Source organism: Haliaeetus albicilla, chromosome 10 (genome assembly GCF_947461875.1).
Source record: "Haliaeetus albicilla chromosome 10, bHalAlb1.1, whole genome shotgun sequence".
NCBI classification, from domain to species: Eukaryota; Metazoa; Chordata; class Aves; order Accipitriformes; family Accipitridae; genus Haliaeetus; species Haliaeetus albicilla.
Genome location: NC_091492.1, coordinates 30,678,647 through 30,698,688, shown reverse-complemented (window position 1 = coordinate 30,698,688; position 20,042 = coordinate 30,678,647). Strand labels below are relative to the sequence as shown.

The following is a 20,042-nucleotide window of genomic DNA, read 5'->3' as shown; positions in this document are numbered from 1 at the left end:
GGTCTTGCAAATAAAACTACTGTTGCTACTAATCCTGAAATGCAGAGAGCACTGAAAATGCTACCATAACAGTAATAGCCATGTGATTTCAGATACTCAAGGGTATAGTAGTAGTATGTAAAAAGGGAAGAATATCAAATTGGCCTAGTTCTGCTGATTAAAATGTGTTTAAATACAGTATGTGTACAACTTATTCTTCAATAGACTGATATCAGCTGGGAAGCTAGACTGTTTTCCCAGCTTATCTGCTTTGTTATCGACCTGTTGGTAGCAAGATCTGAATTTGTGGCTCCATTTGACCTAAGGTTTAAGTATGAGGGTAAGCTCAGGGGATGGCGTATGAGCTCCTGCCGGCCACTGAACTGTAAGGTATCTGTGTACTCTGCACACTCAGTTACTTTTTTTAACTTATAGATGGACTCTGATCTGATGTTGCCAATTCCCTTCTTTATCTTCAGTTGTAAAGTACCTTCTACTCTCTAGAAATGTGGGTGTGTTTTTGCACACTAGCGTGAAGAACAAAACAGAGCATTTCAGAATCATTTGGGAAATGAGTTCTCCATATACCGTGTGTTTTCTCCTAAATTCCTTGCTTTTCTTTGCAACTTTAGAGAGGGAGATGCTGCCTCAAACTCTGCATCTTTTGTGTGTGGACAAACCTTAGAATAAAATCTACTGATAATAGCTGAGATGGCAGAAAATGAGAGAGAAGCCCATTGCGTGCTTACTGCCGCCTTTCTCTTTTTCAGAGACACTGTTTAGTTCCTCTGTTGGATTTGGCTGGTTTGTTCCCAGGACTCCGCATCACTGAACCTGGTGTCTGAAAACGGCTTTACCTGGGTAAAGTCAGTCTGGCTGTATGAAAGTCTTTGGGAGAAGCAGAGAACATTCCCTGACTAATTTATCTGTAGGGGGTATTTTCTTGCCACTCTACCATCCTTTTATGCATGACTTAGCTTCCCAGCCGACTAAAGCCTTTGAAGTTAGATTGCAAATAGCTCTTCAGCTATCCCTTCCCCCCCATCTGAAATAGGGAAACCAGAACAACCATTGCTGTGGAAAGAGCCTGCCTTGTTACATGGCTCCCCAATGTTAACACCCCTCTCTTTTCCTCCTTCCTTTTCCCTACCTCCTCCTCCCCCCCATAAAGAAACCTTTTTTTTCCCCTTAATAAGATCTACTTAAGACTTGAGGGAAAAGGCCATGGTTCCATGAGATGGTAAATCCAATTTTAGGGTGTTTCATATGTGATGAAAAACTCTATGGCCGCATGACGCAGCCCCTGAATTGGCACACATTCGCCCTGCCAGTTCGGATTTGTTCATATAATGCAGAAGGGGCGACTGTCCAGGCAGGCTTCGCATCGGGGTACGCATGGGCTGCCCAGGCATCCCTGATCACGGGCTGGGGTCCAGTGACTCCCCGTCTCATACTCTCACTGTATTTTGTGATCTGCCTAGCTGTATGTTCATGTTTGTCTCTGCTCAAGTCTGTGCAGTCAGGGGATCTGGAAGTTTCCAGTCTCAGCGTTGATGAATGTGTATCCAAAGGATGTTAGTCTGCACTCTTCCTCGAGCTGACCCTGCAGACACCAGAGAGTCTCTTGTGCATGCTGGAAGCCCAGGGGTAATGTCTGGCTTCTCCAAATATCCCTTCTTCGGTGATCTTGCCAACAGGAATGGTGTAACCATATAACCACATCATATGCCATGAAGCTTGCAGTTCAGAGCCTCCTTTCCCTTTTGGAAGGGAGAAAGACCTGAATTAAACCACCCTTTTTGTGGAAGGTAATCCACTTGCTAACAAACAGAGAAAAACCCTCGGCAAGTTTTTGTCCTCTCTGCCAATTCATCTCTTCAGGCTTTCTGCTCAGGCAAATCTGGCAGTTGTTTTCCCACTGGCTTAATTTATGGCTCTGAGGACTGCTATCCTAGGAAGCTCTTGCAGTGGCCTCTTGAAAGTCATGTTGAAAACTGAAGTATGGTGCTCTCTTGCCAAGAGAATGGATTTTTGAAAGTACTGAATACTGGTTGAATCTTCTCCCCTTGGGATCACATTTCTCAAGTCATCTTGTTTCTGGATCAGTGAAGATCTGGTTACCTCAGACCACTAATGACACTGCATTTGCTTCCCATCTCTGTCCTCTTTGCTTCACCTAGAGTTTTCTGTCCTTCCCTTGATCACTTGCTAAATAAAAAAAGTTCTTAGCCTTATGGAGATGCATAGAGGCTGCCTAAGTGGGTGTTTCTTACTCCGAGATCCATCTCAACCTTTGGAAAGAAGAATCCATGCATCATTTCATACAGCCACTGGAGCTTCTAGGTACAGTCAAGTAAAAATAGCCTGAACCCCTCCTGTTCAATTGTTTCATTTATTTTCTCCTATTTTTCTGTTTTTTTGTGGCCCATTTCATGCCCTGTGTCACATCAGGGTCTTTGCTTTGGGAAATACTGACTTAAGCTACTGCTCTGTTTCTTTCCTTGGAGACATTGATGTTATTCCACTGTCCTGCGGGGAGAAGGCAGAGGATAATCCCCTCTGGAGTCTGAAACGGTGCCTCAAAGTGTCAAGACCCATCTCAGATGCTCGATGTGTACAAGGGCCTGCAGGAAACTGGCGGTGCAGATTTGCATGAGTCTGGGAATACTGTCTTTGGCACTTCTGCCCATCGTACAGGAGTCATTTTAGCTCATTTTGTCATCTTAATTCATTAGATTTTTCTAATGATGGCATGGACCATTGGGCAGCCTTCCAGCTCACCCGCTGTCTTTAAAACACAAGTCGATTTACAAGTTTCTAGTGTCAGGAAACACTGGAAGTGAGTGAGGAGATCTTTTCCCTTTGTAAGCCTTAGCTGCATGTGCCTCCCCTTCTCAAGAGCCCTTTCTGCTGTGCACTGAAAGCCCAGGTGAGCTCCGTCCTCGCATCCTTCCAAAATCCCAACTTGTGGCATCTCCCCATGCACAGGATGGTCTAATTAGGGACCAGCACCTGAGGCAGCACATTGTGAGAGACAAACAAGCACCATGGTGGCATTTCCTCACCCCCGTTCCCCTGTTCTGGGACCAATGGGGAATTCTCCCTCTATCCTTCAGTGGTTTGAGGTATTGACTTAAAGTTCCCTCTTGGCATTAGAAGAAGAAAAGAAAGTGGCATAAGTTAGGCTGGTGTTTACAGTGCTGTTTGTTTACAATGAGCACCTGAATATTATTGTCACTTGTTTTACTTGTTGCGCAGCCCTGTAGGTGTGGGGAGAGTTGTCTGTGCCAAAGAAGCGCTGCAAATAAGTACCAGACCAAAACACAAGCTGAGCCAAGACAGTGTATGTGTCAGGTAGGATATTATCATCTCATGGAGCTTGAATGCTCTTTTTCAAGTAGTGAGAGATACTTTAACAATCAATAATAAAGAAATCAAAACACCCAAGTAATGTCTCTCCTTTTGTGAGAAATCCCTGCTCCACTGCAGCCTTTTTGGTGCCCCTTTTTGTGGGGGACAGCGGTGAGTCTATTGCCCTGATCTGTCTGTGTTCTGCTCTGCTTTGTTTGCAACATTTGCCTGTGAGTTAGATTTGCAAAGTGCTGTATAAATATACAGCTATATAAAAATCTTGCAGTCTTCTGTTCTTGAGATGGAAATACATGTTGCTGAAGATACTTATAATCACTGATCTGTAACATGTTAATCTTTCCATTTGCCTGTTACTGAGCTAGGAATTTTACTGTAGTGCAAATACACCTGAAAGCTGTCTTTGTCCCAATTAAAAGCTGCCATGACTGCAATTGCATGCTCTGACAGCAGCAGGAGGATGGGTGTTCTCTTAGCTGCCCAAAGGAGGTAGAAAGACATGACTAACCAACCCAGGGTGTCCGGGGAGGAGGCAGTAAACAAACTTCACTGTAGATCCAGGCTGCAGTGGTGGTGTGCTGGCCCATGCAAGCCACCATGGGTGCTGATGATGGCACAGTTATCTGAACAGGATTGAAAGCTCACCCTGGAAAGTGCAGGCAGCGGTTTACTCTGGGTTTTTTTGCTGCTGTAGCTAAGCTGCTGGCAAAGCACCTTGAGTAGCTCTGCCCTCCTGTACTCCACTTCTGCAACACCAGCAAAGTACCACCCTTGTGTATGTTCTTTCAGAGGAAGAGCTATAATTATAGTTAGCAAAGTAAAAATATTTGTATGTATTGTAAATACGGTACTGAGTCTGCCTTGTTCACGCCTGACACCATGAGGTGTGAATGCTTAGCACGTTCCCTCTGCCATGTCATTGTGCCCAAGTATTGCACTCCAAGTAAGCAAAGAGGGCAGTTCAGAGGCATGGCTCCTCTTTACAGGCTTTGCCAAGAATGTGTAGAACCTGCAGGCTCTTTGCTAGCTAAAAGCAGATTGAAAGTGAGCAAAGCAATACTCCCAGAAACCCTCGCTGTGCTCTGGTATGTAGATTTTGGACAGCAAGAGGTATTTCACTCTGTTAGCAAAGAGGATGGTGGGATTCTCTGGGCCGAACTTGAATGGGCTTGTATTTTTTTTAAGGAGTTTTTAATTGAAATTGTGTCTTTGAGGAAGAGTTGCAGGTGGCTGGTTTGCATCCTCAGGCTTCTGTTTTGTTCTGGACGGTGTTGTAAGAAATGTGGCAGGTTTGAAATGTGGTGTTCATTTTAATGTACTCTGCTGAAGGAGTCTGGGAAGAGGAAGTTTTGTGTTAGAGAACTCGGGCTATTTTCACCCTGGGATCACAGTGTATCACACTAGGGCCGTTTTCCTTGTCAAATGCAAAGCATGGTGTGAGCTTGGTGCGGAGAGGCAGCTGGAGCCAGGGAATAGGAAGTCAGAGGAACCTGGGGTCTATTCTCAACTCCCATCAGTGACTTGCTGTGAGACCCTGTTTGGTCAGTTGTCCTCTCCCCCTCACCACTGAAGGCTTTTCTTTCCCTACTTTTTTGTAAGGATAAAGGGTGAGACTTGCTCACTTAAGAATTTTTTAGACCCTTGGATGGACTTAATCCAAAAACAAGTGATGACTGTTTGACCAGGTTATGAAAACTTTTTGTCCAAGAGCCACTTCTGATTTTAGTTCTAGCTTTATTGAAAAGCTGCTTCTTAACATTTTAAATGGCAAAGATTTTCAGTATTTAAATATGGAGGTTTTGAAGTTTTAGGGCTTAGAGTGAATTTTTTTGTTCTGTTTTGGTTTCTGTGAGTGCGAGTTGCAGTGGGCTTAAAGGTTTGCTGCTTCTTGCAAGCATGGGATGCTTCACTTCATTAAAGCTAATGACCTTGCATCGAGCTGAATGCCATTAATCCTTCATTTCATTATTTTGATGCACCAGAGCTCAGCCAGGCTATATCAGAGTAGTTGCTATGTTCAGTGATATAAGTTCCCTACCTCAAATATAAGTAACTTGGTACCCAGCAGAATATTTAAGTGAAATTAGCTGTAAGCTTATTTAAGTGAAATTAGCTGTAAGCTTATGGTATTCAAAATGCATTCTGAAATTCTGAGTAAATTCTTTATCAGATGGCCTTTTTAAAAGGAAATGAAAGCATGTGAAGTTCCTCTGCCCGTAGGAAAGGTACCGAACAGCACGTATGATGAAGGTCCCAACCGCTGCCACAGTGTCAGTGCTTCTCTGGGTCGGGGAGAGAACAGCCTCTTCACATCTGGAAACTGCCGGTTCTGCATGCAAATATTAGGATGTAGTTTCTTTTTTCTGCAGGTATGAACATTTGCTTGCTAAATGCTGGGTATTGCTCTGAGATAAAACCGATACCCTGCATTCAGTGGCTCTCTACCCTGTCACTATTCAGGCTGATCCAGGAATGAGATCTCAGGATGTTCCCTTCACTTAACTCAGGAGGCTCTGCCTATGCTAAAACACACTGTACCGGTATTAAAGGTGGCAGTTAGCATTTTGGGTGAACAATGAATGAGGCCATTTGTAACCAGTTATGCTGACGTGAATCTCTCCCAATGAATTTGCATCATTAAAACACCTTTGGAAAAATGTGTCATGCATATAATTAAATACCTGTTTTGCTAACTCTTAATTTAATTAATGCAAAGTAAAGATGGCAGCACAAATTAATTTAGTTGGAAATGGCTTTTCTCTCAGTGGGCTGAAGGGAGGTTTTCTGGAGGTGTTGTACCAGATGCCCTCGGAAACAGGCAGGTGAACTCCAGGACTGATTGACACAGTTTTTTTGATAGTGATGGCCATGATATCCTCTTAGCAGTACATATGCCATATATCAGCTCACTTTTTCTTTCCCCTTGTGAGAGCAAAGAGGGAGGCCAGCTGGAAGGTGGTTTCTTTGGGAGGACAGTGTAGCTACTTTTCAGCTCTACCCTGAGAGGTATTTGGTAGCAGCCACAGTAAATCCAGTTTCAGACAGGTGAATGAAAAGAAATTCATATAACAGAGGATCTTTCTATGTCTCCCCTTGGTTTTTGCTTCTGTACCTTGATCTCTTTCACTCGGTGCCCATGTTTTCCCCCCTTAGATATGACTTTCCTGTAACTGCTCATCCGCTTTAAATATTCATTCCACTTAACTTTCTTTAAAGACTTCCTTGTAGACTATCTTCTTCTGGTTTGACCTCTTTCCTAACCTTGTATATTCCTTCCACCCTGCCCCCCCCCACCATCTTTTTGATCTGTTTTTCCCTGCTGTTTAATCTCTTTCCCTTTCCTTTGCTTGGGATAAAACTGGAGCACAGACTGTGTTCACTGTGCATGTGCAGGTGAGTTGTCAGCCCAGCATTGTAGGAAGCAGGGAATCTGTTGTTGCTTCCTGCAGAGCCATCTGAGCACCAGAAGAATTAAAAAAAAAAAAAAAAAAAAAAAAAAGTCTTACAATCTTCCAAAAATGCTAGATATTGCTTTAGCAGTTCTCATTTCAGCTTAAGTAAAAATAAATGCATGTATGAATGAAGACAGCTGCTGTGCACTACAACATGGAGTCTGGCTAGTCCTGCCACCTCTCTGCAATTTCAGGATCAGCATTTTCTATCTGGTATTTCCTTCAAGAGGGAAAACCAACCTCATTTATCAGGCAGGATTCTTTGGTACTGAGACTGAGTAAAGAACTGGTGCAGATGAGAGTGGGCTCTGGCTGACGGGCAGGAGCACATGGGTCCCCTGCAGCAGGACTGGCTGAGATGGGCTGCTCTGGGCTGGTGGTGCTCCAGGGAGGGAGGATGTGTTGGTTCAGGCAGGCACTTTGGGACCGGTACTGTGTACTCACCACAGACCGATCTTGAGTGGTGACTCAGATTGGTGTTGGGTAGCACTGGGAGGGTGCAGGATCTTGCAGGAGGGACTGGGGATTGGGGAGGATTTGTGGCTTGGAGCTCCCTGTGACATTGCCTGGTGCTGGTGCTCCACCAAGGCTTTGTGGGGTGACTTTCCTCCATACCCCAACAGATGAAATGAATGTAAATATGAAGCTGGTTTTGTCTATCTTTGGTAGCCTGAATACTCCTGGCTTCCTATCCAATGCTGACCTTCAGCATCATCCAGCTTTTGCAATTGGAGCCAGTGCTTTTAACAGTGCCTTTTGTGTTCACTTACTGAAAAACGGGGTCTGTTTCACAGGAAACTTGTTTACACCTGCCACAGTCGTCATCTTTGTTCTTCCTTTGCCCCTTTCACTGGAGCTGCAGTAGTTGAAACTGCAGAATGTCCTTTCATTCCCCAGCATCCTCAGCGCGGGACGTGACTGCAATAGAGCAGCTGGGGAGAGGATGCAGGGTGTGAGACCCACTTAGAAACGTTGGCCAGATGTGGACAGCTCAATGAGGAGGTGATACAATTTGGCTTTGGAAAGACTCAAGTGCAATGGATTATTATTTCTACTTCTTTTGTAGCTGTTCATTTTAGGGTTTACAAAAGAGCCCTCGGAGTACCTCCCTGCATGTACAGATGCACTAAAGCAACTCAGCAACTGTGAGAGTCCCCTCTCTGTTACCATTAGCAGGGGGTTGATAGCACTCGCTGCAGGGTTTGCCAGGCTTGTGCTTTCAGCTTTTCTGCAGGGGTAAATGGTAGTGTCCTTGTTGAGCTGAGGGGTTGAGCATTTTCAGACCACTAAAATTGCGAGTGGCTTTTTGGGGGTGACCCATGTGGTGCATGAGCCGGTGGGTTCATGCTGCAGCAGAGGAATGCGGGGAAGCCAGGGTGAGGGGAGGTGCTAGGACAGGAGGATTTGCAAAGCCGCTGTTGCAAGCGTTGTGCTCAGCCTGCTCTCTGGTGGTAGCTGCTGTAGCAGAGACGACCTTTGATAAAATGTGAAGCATTTGGTTTGATTTGGATAGTTGTGGTTGCTCAGATTCATACAGCTACAGTTCATAGCAGAGTCATCAACTCAGCTGCTCTTGCTTTTGTTCCCTTAACCCTGTGCAAAATTCACAGGTTAAAAATCAAATCACAGCAGCTTCAGGATGAGAACTGCCAACAAAGCCTGCTTCCTAGTGTTCTCCCCAGTGTAGGTTCTCCCTTGTCTGGTAAGGGCTGAGCTCTACTGCTCTTTTTTTTTCAGACTGGGGAGACTAGTAGGAGAGCAGGTGGAAGAGGTGCCTGCTGGCACAAAACATGGAAGAAATAAACATCTTTGGGTTCTTCAGTCAAATTTGGCTGAAAACAGCCAGCAGGTTCCAAAACTCTTGCCAGGATTGAGATACGGAGAGGCACTTGAAGACCACTTGATCATGATCTTGTACTGCCTCAGATGGGCTAGAGCCCACAGCATCCAGGGCAGGCAGGAGAGCTCTGGTGGAGGTGGAGCATCGCTGGTCTGCTCTGTTGAACATGGCGATGCTCTTTATTTAGATCAGCTGGTGGCAACATGCAAACTGTCTGGCTTTTTTGTGCGAAGCTGTTGTGAGGAAGGAAGTGCTTGGTAAGTTGTTCAAAGGAGGCAAGCCAGTCATGCTTGTAGAGAGCCTGGGAGAGAAGGTCGTGATGAGTGCTTCTGCTTTTCAGTCCTGAAAATAGCTGAGGGATGTTTGCTGTCACAAGAGTGGTGGGTTTTGATGATTTTAGATGGAAGAAAAGGAAGAATGGGAGAAATAGTTTTGGAGAAGGTTGTTGGGACCCTGTCCTGTCTTTGCTGACATCCCACTAGTTAAAGGTCAACCCCATTCGAGTTTCCTAAATAAACTGTCAGTGTGTTGAATATGTCTTCCAGCAGTATTTTGTTGCTGTATTTCTTATCAGGATTTGTTTTAACAATACCTGAGGGATGTGACAGTCACATGTGTGGCTTCTTTGTGCCGGAGACACCTTCAGGACTGAAGTGCCTGTAGGGCATAGCGAGCAGGTGTGACCATTTGCTGTTGAGGATGGAGCTAGCTCATGAGGCTTTTCTGTTGTATGAGACCTAATCAGGCAGCTTTGAGATTTCAGAGCAAGCAGGCACCCTCTGTTTTAATCCAGTTTCCATTCCTTTGACAGTCGAGGTGGGACATCGTTTTAGCATTTTATATAACTCTGTATTTTTCTTGTGGCTAGTAAAGTATTCATTTTGCCCAAGAACATGACATATGCTATGTCTTTGAATCCCAGCATTTATGACTCTGATGTTTAAAGGCAATTTAAGCAGATTTGGGGTTCTTTTCTTCCAGGTGAATTGCTGTGGTCTAGTCAAGACAACTTTTAGTAGCAGCAACCATGTGGAAGTATTGTCTTCTCACAATTAGAGATTAGGAGTTGACAGCGAATGAGCCAGAGATTATAATTAAAAAACAGGGTAATTCTCTGTGTGTGGTGAAAACTAAGGAATAAAAACTCATGGTGTAATGCACCTGTCAGTATTAGATGCAAATAAGAGATAATGTATCTTGCAGTGAAAGACATTTGGATTGTGTGTATTTCGTTAAGCACGGGAGCAATTCCTCCTATTCCATAGAAGCTGAGGGTTTTGTTCATTTGGTACTGATGCTCTTCTAGAAAGCTTTTACATCTCTGCTTCCTGAGGTCTGACATGGAAAAGGCTTCAATAGGCACCAGCTGCTCAATGGGCCATGTCTTTTCAAAGCATAGCTTGCTTTTCTCCATTCCCAATTAAAATGTGTGTTAAACTTAGTTTTTGTTTGAAGCAGCCAGCACTGTGGTATTTAATGTAAAAGGAATGTGCTCCTCACCTTTTCTCTCTCTTTTGTCGCAGGGTCAGCATTCTTCAGGGGAGGACATGGAAATCTCTGATGACGAGACCAACCCTGCACCTATCACCAGTGCAGAATGTGCCAAAACCATTGTGGTGAACTCCTCCGTCAGCAACACAGCCGTGATGGCCCCGTCAATTCCCCCCTTGCCACCACCAGGATTCCCTCCTCTTCCTCCTCCGCCGCCTCCACAGCCAGGCTTCCCGATGCCTCCGCCGCTACCTCCGCCACCTCCACCCACTCACCCCGCTGTCACCGTCCCCCCGCCTCCGCTCCCTGCCCCTCCTGGGGTCCCTCCGCCTCATATCTTGCCTCCGCTTCCTCCATTCCACCCTGGCATGTTCCCTGTCATGCAAGTGGATATGATAAGTGTCTTGGGCAACCAGTGGGGTGGCATGCCAATGTCCTTCCAGATGCAAACTCAGATGCTGAGCCGCATGATGCAGGCGCAAAACACATACCAGTATCCACCTTTCATGACGGGCCGGATGCAGTTTGTGAATCTTCCGCCCTACCGCCCTTTCTCAATGGGAGCAGCTCTTGGTCGTGGACAGCAGTGGCCACCACTGCCCAAGTTTGACCCCTCGGTTCCACCACCAGGTTATGAGCCGAAGAAGGAAGATCCCCACAAAGCCACCGTGGATGGAGTCCTCCTGGTCATAGTGAAGGAACTAAAGGCTATCATGAAAAGGGACCTGAACCGGAAGATGGTTGAAGTGGTAGCGTTTCGGGCATTTGATGACTGGTGGGATAAGAAGGAACGTCTGGCAAAGGTAGGCTTTCACATACTCTGTGCTGGATCCCAGGGAGAGCTCTTCATAATGTTTGTGGCCAGGGCATGGGTAAGAAGGGGTCTGGAATTGACTTTAAAAAACCCCAGAACCCTAAAATGTTATGGTAACTAAAATAGAAGCAAAAGGTAAAGCCATGGAATAGCTTTGCTGTGAGAAACCCTGTTGCTTGAGGCTGCTGAAATTAAATGGGAGGCATGCATGTCACTGCCTCACCTGGCTCCACGCCTCCCCATGGGGCTGGTCTTTGTGCTGCGGCAAGCGGCAGGAGTGTGCACTGGGAGCGGCAGACCTCAGTCTGCAAATATCTAGAAAGTGCTCAATCACTACAGGCACCTTCCTCGGGACAGGTTAGCACCTGGGTATTAAACCTGGCTTGTTTTCCATGGTGTCACTCCGTATATGCAGGCATTTCATGCTGCTTTGCCATCAGAACAAACACAGGCTGGGAATTTTAGTCCTTCCTAGTCACTGATGGAGGTACCCCATGCAGAGTTATCTCTGAACGTGTGTGGAGCCATAACTGCTCACCTAGGAGTGAACTGTTGCTCTGTCTCACACCGTCCCACTGATTTGAACGTGGGCCTGAGTAAGAAGTGTTTAGTTCTCAGTGCCGTCCCTCTGATTTGGGGTGGACCTTCTGCTCGTCCCCTCCAGCTTCGGGGCCAGCTCAAGGCAGCCCTTTCCCTGTGAGGGACTAAGTGCATCTCGCGCCTTGCGAGGGTCTCGGAGAGTGTGTTCGTCTTTGGCGGCGCATTGCCCAAGCCAGCCTGCGTGGCTGCTCGGTTCGTCTTGGTGGGATACACTGGCCATGCTGGGGCATGATCCAGGAGGGATCTGCAAATGAGCTGGTTTTTCTGACTGTGTTTTGGAGGGCTGTAATGTCTTTACACAGGTGTCAGAAAGGGCATCGCTGCAGCCACTGCTGCCCCAGGGCATGGTCATGGTCTAGGTGACCTCCTGAGTGGCACTGCAGCCCTATGGTGCGTGTTTGCAGACTTTCTCTGCTGGGGGGGAGGAGGGGGGGCTTGCACACTGTGTTAAAGCTGAAGTCCACCAAGCAGTAGTCATAGGATGAGGCTAGCTGCTTTTACAGACAGAGCATGTACGCGTGGGAGAGTCCTTTTCACTTTGCTCCTTTCAGGAAGACCTTCAAGAGTGGCAGGGGGCTGCCCATGCAAAAGCCCAGGGTTATTCACTTCTCCTCTCCTCATCTCCTTTCCCTTTTCTCTCTCAGTGCAGTATTTCCAGGGCCTGAAATTTGAAAAGTTTAGCTGGTTTGGTTTTTTTTTTTTTTTTTTTGTCATCTGGGGCACTGCTGGCTGCCTCCAGGAAGGGACTTACAGGAGGAAGTGACCTCCTATCAGGAGATCAGGATCATTTGAGATCAGGAGACAAATGTGAAGAGGCTTTGTGCATCTCAGAGGAAGCTGAACTTTAGCTCCAAGCTGCTATTTTGTGTTCCCCACTTTGTGTGATGAGATCTGTGGGTATTTCCAGTTCTCTGTGCTCTTCCCACCTCCCCAGTGGTGCAGCAGCAATTAACTCAAAAGCTGAACATTGGCCAAATACACGAGGAGTTCCAGGGATTAGTTAAGAAAACAGCTTTGCATGAATTGTCTGATCCTTTCTCAGCCAATTTAAGGCATACGTTGGCCAGCAAGCAGCTCTGTGATCTAATATGTGGTGAAGTTGTCACTACCAAAAACCAGCTAACACTATAGGAAGGTTCATGCAAGCCAGAAAACTGCTATTACAAGGAATTATTGTAAAACAAACAAACAAACAACAAACTAAACCACAACCTGCAGATATATCTTCTGTTTCAGAAGCCAGTTTTCAGAGCAGTATCTTTACCACCTGCTTTTGTAAGCCAGTTGTGTGTTAACTCTAGCGCCTGGGAGAGCTCCTTAGCTTTCCAGAGAGGTTGGTAATACTGCTGCTTAACAGCTGTTTTATGACAGTGTAATTTGCTTTGGCTTAGAGCTGGCTGGCATGATGTGTGGCAAGAAATCTGGTCCCTCTTCTCCTGACTAATGCTCAGAGCTTCTGCCTTCTACCAGCGAGCGTGCGCTGACAATTTTGGAGGAGGCCCCTCAGTTTCCAGGGCAGTGAGGGAAACAGATCTAGCAAATAGTTGAAAAAGCAGCAACTGGTACTCAAGGAATTGTTTTAAACCAGACATCCACAGTGAAGAAGCAGAGACAAGTTGAAGCAGATCTTCAGCGGTTGCTTGGGCTCTTTTATATCCCAAGCTATAGCTGGATTTAGCATGTTCCTCCCTCACCTGGAATTTGTAACCCACTTTGGGAAGGGAAGCTGACTGTACCACAGCAGCTTGCCACAGTCCTTGCCACAGGTTATGTTGGATGTGAGCTGTCTAATTGAAAATATGAAATTGCTGCATGGAAAAACACTTGTGCTTTCTGTCCAGGAACAGAAATGTCAGAACCATTGCTGCTTTAGGGCCCTGCCTGGAGAAGCCTCTAGCAGGGCATATGTTACTGTCACATGCAGAAAAATCTCACGCATTTCAGAGCCTCCTTTCTGCTAGGACTGGGCACCCTCTGACATTGGTGCAGGACAAGATTCCTTCTTAGTCATAAGCTGCTTGCTTTTGCCAAAGGAAAACAAAATATGAGTATTCAGCTTAAACTGCACCTTCCTGTTGCTGATGTATTTATGCACACCTGAGGATGAGCCGTCTAGCTCCTTGGCAGCTGGAGGTCAGTTCCCTGTGTACTTTGCCATCACACTGATTTTTCTAGAATGGACCAAGACCTCCAGGCACTGTTTGAGCTGAAATGACACTCCAAAACAGACCCTGCATCCCCATTTCCTCCCTCCTAATGGTTTTAATTGGAGGTCCTCATACTTTTTCTTACTGATTGACAGAAGTGAAAGAAATTATATTATTTTCAGAGGTTTGGAAGTATAAATAAGACAACATATGTGCTTGTTTACATCTTTTTTTCTTTAGAAATAAATGAGGCAGATTTGTAGGGAGAGATATCTTTTAATAGCTGCAGCAGCCCTCCTGTTATTTTGCAGGAGAGATCAAAGCTCATTTTGGAAGTGCATGAGCTCCACTGTATGCCATTTTCTACAGTAGGTATGTCCCTCTGGTCAGAGGCTTTGCGGGTCTGCTATATCCCTGACCTTCCCCAAGCATAAGAGCAGGAAGCCTTGTGGGTTTCTTTTTTCCCCTGACTGACATACAGTGTTCAAGTTTAGTAGGACAGCAAATATTATCTACACAGTGCTGCTGGCAGCCCCTGAATCTTCACCGATGCACAAGAAGGCAACACGCTTGTCACCTCCTGTGCCTCATTTCTCTCTTTTTCTCACTTTTTTTGGCTGCTATATTCCATCAAAGGGATCGACTTGGGCAGCTGATTGACTGCCAGGAAGTATCATGCCATAACTAAAGGGTGGGAAAGCTCAAGACTAAAGCTGGTGTCCTAGGTCAGGCGGGATGGAAAATGTATGAGGTGAAAGCTGCTAAGGAGCATGTTGCTAGGGAAGGCAGCAAGTACCGTGGACCTCGTCTGCTTGAGCTAGGGGAAAGCTTTTCCCTGTTCCTGAACCTAGTGATGGGTTTAGGTTTGAAAGCCTGAGTAAGATGCATTAAGCAGAGTGCCAGGAATAACCAGCCATCCCTGGCCACGGAGTGCTGCTGCCTGGATTCTCTGCTTGATATTCCCATTAGTCTTGTCCCTTATTAGCAGGAGACCTGAGCTTATGCTTCCTCTTCAGTGATTACAGCCAGCTTCGGCAAATTAGCTCTGTTAATATCTGAAAGAGAAACCGACTTCTAGACAGTGTTACACCACTGGCTGATGTGAGTGAACGTTACCTCCAGTGCCCTTCACTCAAGAAAAGTGTGGCATGCCACCGTGCGTGATGGTCTCCCCAGCTCGTCCGCCTCTCCAGAGCTGCAGAGATTTGAATTCCTGCTCTTCCTTCACGCCTCGGCTCTGGTGAAAAGGGGTTTGTTGTTGCTGAGCAGAGATGAGGCTGTGTGTCTAGTTACTGAGTTTTGTAGACCCTTAGGTGTTTCACTTGTGTGTGATTTTTGACTTGCTATATTGTGCCTTACACTAAAAAGAGGAAAGTTCTTCCCAGCTAGAAGGTCTGAAGTTGCTTTCAGTTATGTGCGTTAGCAAATGAAGGTAGATAACACAGTGTTAGGCTAACTTGCCTAAATCATGCTTGAAATACTTGTAAGAGGTATATGTGTAGCTCTATTTCTCACATAGCTGTGACCAGACCAGATGGGCTCCTGCAGTGCTTGGGAGTTTGGGGGTAGTGGTGTATCCCAGCTCCTTGCTTCCCTTCAGAGTTCAGAACCTTTGTACAGTAGCTGCTTCTTGGCACTTGGTAGCTCCTGCTTGGGTGGAGGAACGTGTTCCCTTGGGCTGTTGAATCCTGCATTCATGTTTGCACCTTTTCTTCCCCTTTCATTTCTCCTTTTTACAGCGTTTGCTTCTAGCATCTGCGTTGGATTCTGGCTGTTTGGAACTTAATCACTGTGGTCCCCACACCAGGCGCTTGAGAGACCTGAAATGAGCCATGGGGGCTAATGGCCCTGTTCATTTCCCTTGTCCTTTCTTGTGAAATACTTTGGCCTATGTTAAGCTGCATGTGAAGAAAATTGAGATCATGTTTTAAAATACTCAGTGGAGAAAGCAGGAGTGTCTGCTACCTACCAGCGTGATGGCTCCAAATGCAAGATCACTTAGTGTTCCATGCTAAGCCACTGTTCTGGGAGTCCCAGCAGTTTTGTCTTGATCAGTTTTAGTGCCTTGTGCAGAGAAAATAACTTCTTAAAATGCAAAGGGGAGAAGGCTTCTCAGAAATGGAAGGGTCTCATTATCAAGAAGAGCTCTTGCACCTTCTCCCTTTCAAGTGTGTGTGGCCATGTGGTGCATCTTCAGATGCCATTGCTTATAGAGAAAATTATGCTTGGGCAAGGCAGTGATATTTCACAAACTTTATCTGTCTAAATGGTTTCCAGAGTTTGTGTGCTTCCCAGGAAACATTCCCTCTCAAGTGTGCTTTCTCTGTTGCAGGCGTCTCTCACTCCAGTGAAGTCTGGAGGAGAACTGGAGGAGAAACCAAAGCCAAAGGATCGAATCACATCTTGTCTTTTGGAGAACTGGAACAAAGGAGAAGGCCTAGGATACGAGGGCATTGGCTTGGGCATTGGGTTACGAGGGGCCATCCGGTTGCCATCCTTCAAGGTAAAAACAAAGATCAGTCTTCATTATGCTAATATTCCCTAAAGGAGTATTAGGAGGACAGACCTCTCTAGGTTTGTGCTCCAAAGCCGTACAGGCTGTTAGCCCCAGTCTGTGTTGACTTACGGGGTTGCTGCTGACAGCATCAGCTGTAACGCACCAGTACACTGTAAGAGCAAGGATCCTCTTTCCCAGCCTTAGCTTTTCATTTACCACTTGTGTGAATTCTCTGTAAAGGATCTCCTTGCTCTGCAAGGTAAATGGGACATTTGCCTGTGTTTAGGACACAGTATTTCAGCCTGATTGTAAAAATATGCTTATGCTCATAGTGCTTTACACAGTTATTTCTTTGCTTAGAATGTCTTGCAGTTTGGCAGCTGAGTCTCACCTGAAGTTTGGTTAAAGGTGTTCTCTGCCTCATGTGAGTTTACAGAATCAGACTTGCAATCATAGGGTCACCTATTTTAAAGAGCATTTGCATAAAAAATGAAAAGTATCTTAAAAAAAAGTGTGGGGTGGGAGATGGTATGGAAAGGTAGAGAGCTTCCCTGAAATTAGGGTTTTGAATGCACAGAAGGTGCAAGTAGAGGTTTGGGATGAGAGATTCTGCAGTCTTCATTTAGAGTAAAACTTGCTTTGAGGTTCTTTAAGATGTCAAAGGCTCAGGCTCTCTTTCTGTTCTGCTACATCTTGGACACATGGATTTGTCAAGTTTTCTCTGTCATCTTCAAAGTGATAGTATCCACAGTGTTTTGATGCAAATTGAAGGGGTAGAATTTCATTCACAGTGAAATTCTGTTTGCAAGCAAATAAAGGGATCAAGAGCTGGGGAAGTGGCCCTTGGTTACTGTGTGTAAGTCACTGTGGGGAAGTAAAGCAGTAGCAATTTGCTTAAGAAGTTGATTTCTACTGTTTCTAAAGTTTTAGAAATGCTAATTGTGTCTTTTGTTCAGGTGAAAAGAAAGGAGCCACCTGAAGCTGCCTCAGCAGGAGATCAGAAGAGAATCCGGCCTTCTACTTCTGTCGATGATGAAGATGAAGGTTTGCAAAGCACATTTGTTTGAAACTCGAGCAGATGCAAACCACATGCAAGCTGAATTCTTTTAAACTTCACAGCAGCGTGCTCACTTACAGTTAGAAACAGAGTCAAGGATCTGAGCCAAAACCCTGCTTCTCACAAAACTTGGATCAGCTGGGAGATGTCTCCTCTGGATTCAGTTATCTTAAATTCACTGGTGGGAAATTTAAGACCCACATTTTATGAATAACTTATAACCTATTTTAGTTCTGCTGATGCAGAGCTGGTCACCCAGTAGAGGGAGCTCAGATGAGTTCATGGACTGTTCGAGGGGCGTGCTTGCAGCTCAGTGGGTATGTTGTGGGAGAAAGCACGTAAGAGTTTGCCCTGCATTTGATTTTAAAAACAAAACAAAGTTATTTGCTAGAAAAAATCTATTTGAAAATATTTTAACAGTTTTTCCTGAAAGCAGGGAAGAGTAAAGACAAAGCTTTGAATACCCTTTGTTTTGCATAAGTGGATTCAAGCTAGTTGTGCCATAAAGTTGATTCAGACTAACAACTGGTTTTGAAGCCAAAGTACAGAAGCAGGGTTTTGTAAAGCACTTACATAAAACAAAAAAGCATTAAATTCAGCTTACCTGTTCTGACCTCTGTCGTGCCATCTCTCCTAGCTGCTCCGCCTATAGCTTGTCAGGTTTGGCCACCTGCATTTTGCCATCCTTGGCATTTCAACACCCTGCATCCAGTCTCGCCCTCACTTGCACTGTGAAATTAGTAAGTCCCTGTAAGCCTGGGAACTCACACACCACATGGGCACGTTGCCCTTAACTTTGATCTTCCCAAAGAAAAAGTTTCCATTATGTAGTCAACTCTTTCCCTCCCTTGCAAGGTATTTGATGGCAATTTCCTTACTGGTTTTGCTCACCAGAGTCGGAGAGGGACAGGGATGCTTCCGATACAACATCTGACCTGTCAAAGAAGGATGCAGAAGCAGTGGGGCTGAGGCGGCGACCAGCAAGGCCGCTGGAGCTTGACAGTGAGGGAGAAGAGGGAGATGAGACATCAGAGAAAGAGGAGGAGTCCTCCTCAGAGAAGGAAGAGGAGCAAGAAGAAGAAGGAGGCTTGGTGAAAGCAGCACCTGGCAAGGTGTGTTGGTTTGTGATCGCAGTTTTGAATGCTGTCGTTAAAAGGGGGCCTAGTAATTCCATATGCCAAAGTTACCTTCTCTAGAAGATGAGCGGTCCTATTAGGGTCTGCCCTAAGAGAACCTCTGTAAGGTTATTCCCTCTTCAGGTTCTCTGATCAGCATCTCTGAGAGTCGCTGGTGGTTACTACAGTGACAGCCAGGTCTCAGAGTCAGACACTCTTCATTTTTGGCAATGCTTTCTTTCAAAGGAGGAAGAGGAGGAGGAGGAGGAAGAGGATGATGAGGATGAAGAGGATGATGATGATGAAGAGGATGATGAAGATGATGAGGAGGAGGAGGAGGAGACAGGCATAGACACAAGTGACAAGGAAGAGGAGCAGGACTCTGAGGAGGGTAAGCAGTTCCAGTGGAAGCAGCAAGCGTAGCCTTTGGGTCAGGTGTGGTCTCCTTTTTTGTACTTGTGAGCTGATTTTTTTTATTTGTGCACCTTCTTTCACTGAAGGGTGGTTTTATACAAGATAATGCATACAGTTATTTTTAGTTGTTACCTGTGAGGCTTCCATAATCACTCAATCTGTGGATCCCTTTGCAATAGCTCTCTAGCTCCTGAGTGATCTCAGCCCAACTTGACAGAGGGGCAGAGGTCTTAAAGCCAGCTAAGTTTGTGCTTGTTTTATGAAACGTGTGTGGCTGGGAGAAGGGACCAGATTTCAAACAGGAGTAATTTAGCCGCTAATAACTTTCTGTCCTATCAATCAATTCCTGCTTTCTGGAAGGTGGTAGTTTCTACATTTTAAAGTTGTGTGTGAAGGCAACAGAAAATCTTAGTACAACTCCAGTAAAGGTGAAATCCTCCAAGAGACCCACATGGGCAAGGTGCCAGGCAGTGCTAGCTCTGCTGCTCATGGAACTGCCTGTTGCATGGTGATTGTTGTAAGCATCCAAATACATGGTTTATAAGTCTCTGCAAAAATAAATTAATTGGGAGGCAACTCCTTCAAACCCACACACTGCTGTTGATGCTGTTTCCATGCTGTTACAGTGTGGAAGTGATATTTGCTCCTGTACTAGACCCTGATTGTTTAATGGAGTCAGAAAGCGGAACTAATGGTAATTTGTTCTTACTGTAGATGCAGCAAGTCCCTCGTCTTCTAAGGCTGAAGTTGAATCATCTGATGAAAGTGAGGACTCCTCTGAATTTGAGTCAAGTTCAGACTCAGATGATGAGGATGAGGATGATGAAGATGAGGAGGAGGAAGAGGAGGAAGAGGTGGCTGAAGATCAAGACGGAGAAGCCATGGTTGCTGAGACAGAGCATGAACCTGCTGGTCATGAGCTTCCTGATGATGAGAAGGAGACTATTTTGGAGCTGTATCCTGTGGATGACTACACAGATCCAACAGACTTGAGACTCACAGAGCCAGCTTTGGCAGTGAAAGATGAAGGCATGGAAGAAATCAAGGCAGGGGAAAGTGAATGTGGTGAAGTCCCAGAGGCATCTATTGCTGCTGAAACACTGAAACACTTGGTTATGCAAAGAGACCAGGAGACAAAACTTGCACTGTCTCCCATCTGTGGGCCAGGTATGCCCTTCCATGTGGTTTGGCATTTTTTACCATATTTCCAAGTACAGCGTTCTCACAGCATCTAATATGTATGGGTTTGTATTTCCCTTGTTCTCTT

The 20,042-nt window shown here is 45.5% G+C and overlaps 1 protein-coding gene across 4 annotated transcripts in view; it reads left to right on the top strand.

The window, feature by feature from the left end:
* SETD1B (SET domain containing 1B, histone lysine methyltransferase) overlaps nt 1-20,042 on the top strand; it is a 55,331-nt gene that overhangs the window by 21,898 nt on the left and 13,391 nt on the right. For 2 of the 4 annotated variants that reach the window (XR_011326627.1, XM_069794724.1), the window contains exons 7-12: nt 10,164-10,934; nt 16,025-16,195; nt 17,146-17,233; nt 18,141-18,370; nt 18,617-18,752; nt 19,490-19,942. Coding sequence is in view for 3 of the 4 variants with exons in the window: in XM_069794724.1 (XP_069650825.1) it covers nt 10,164-10,934; nt 16,025-16,195; nt 17,146-17,233; nt 18,141-18,370; nt 18,617-18,752; nt 19,490-19,942 (1,849 nt within the window). In the remaining variant the exon portion in view is untranslated. Of the gene's footprint in view, nt 1-10,163; nt 10,935-16,024; nt 16,196-17,145; nt 17,234-18,140; nt 18,371-18,607; nt 18,753-19,489; nt 19,943-20,042 lie in introns of all 4 variants that reach the window. The other 2 variants (XM_069794726.1, XM_069794725.1) reach the window with 2 other exon arrangements.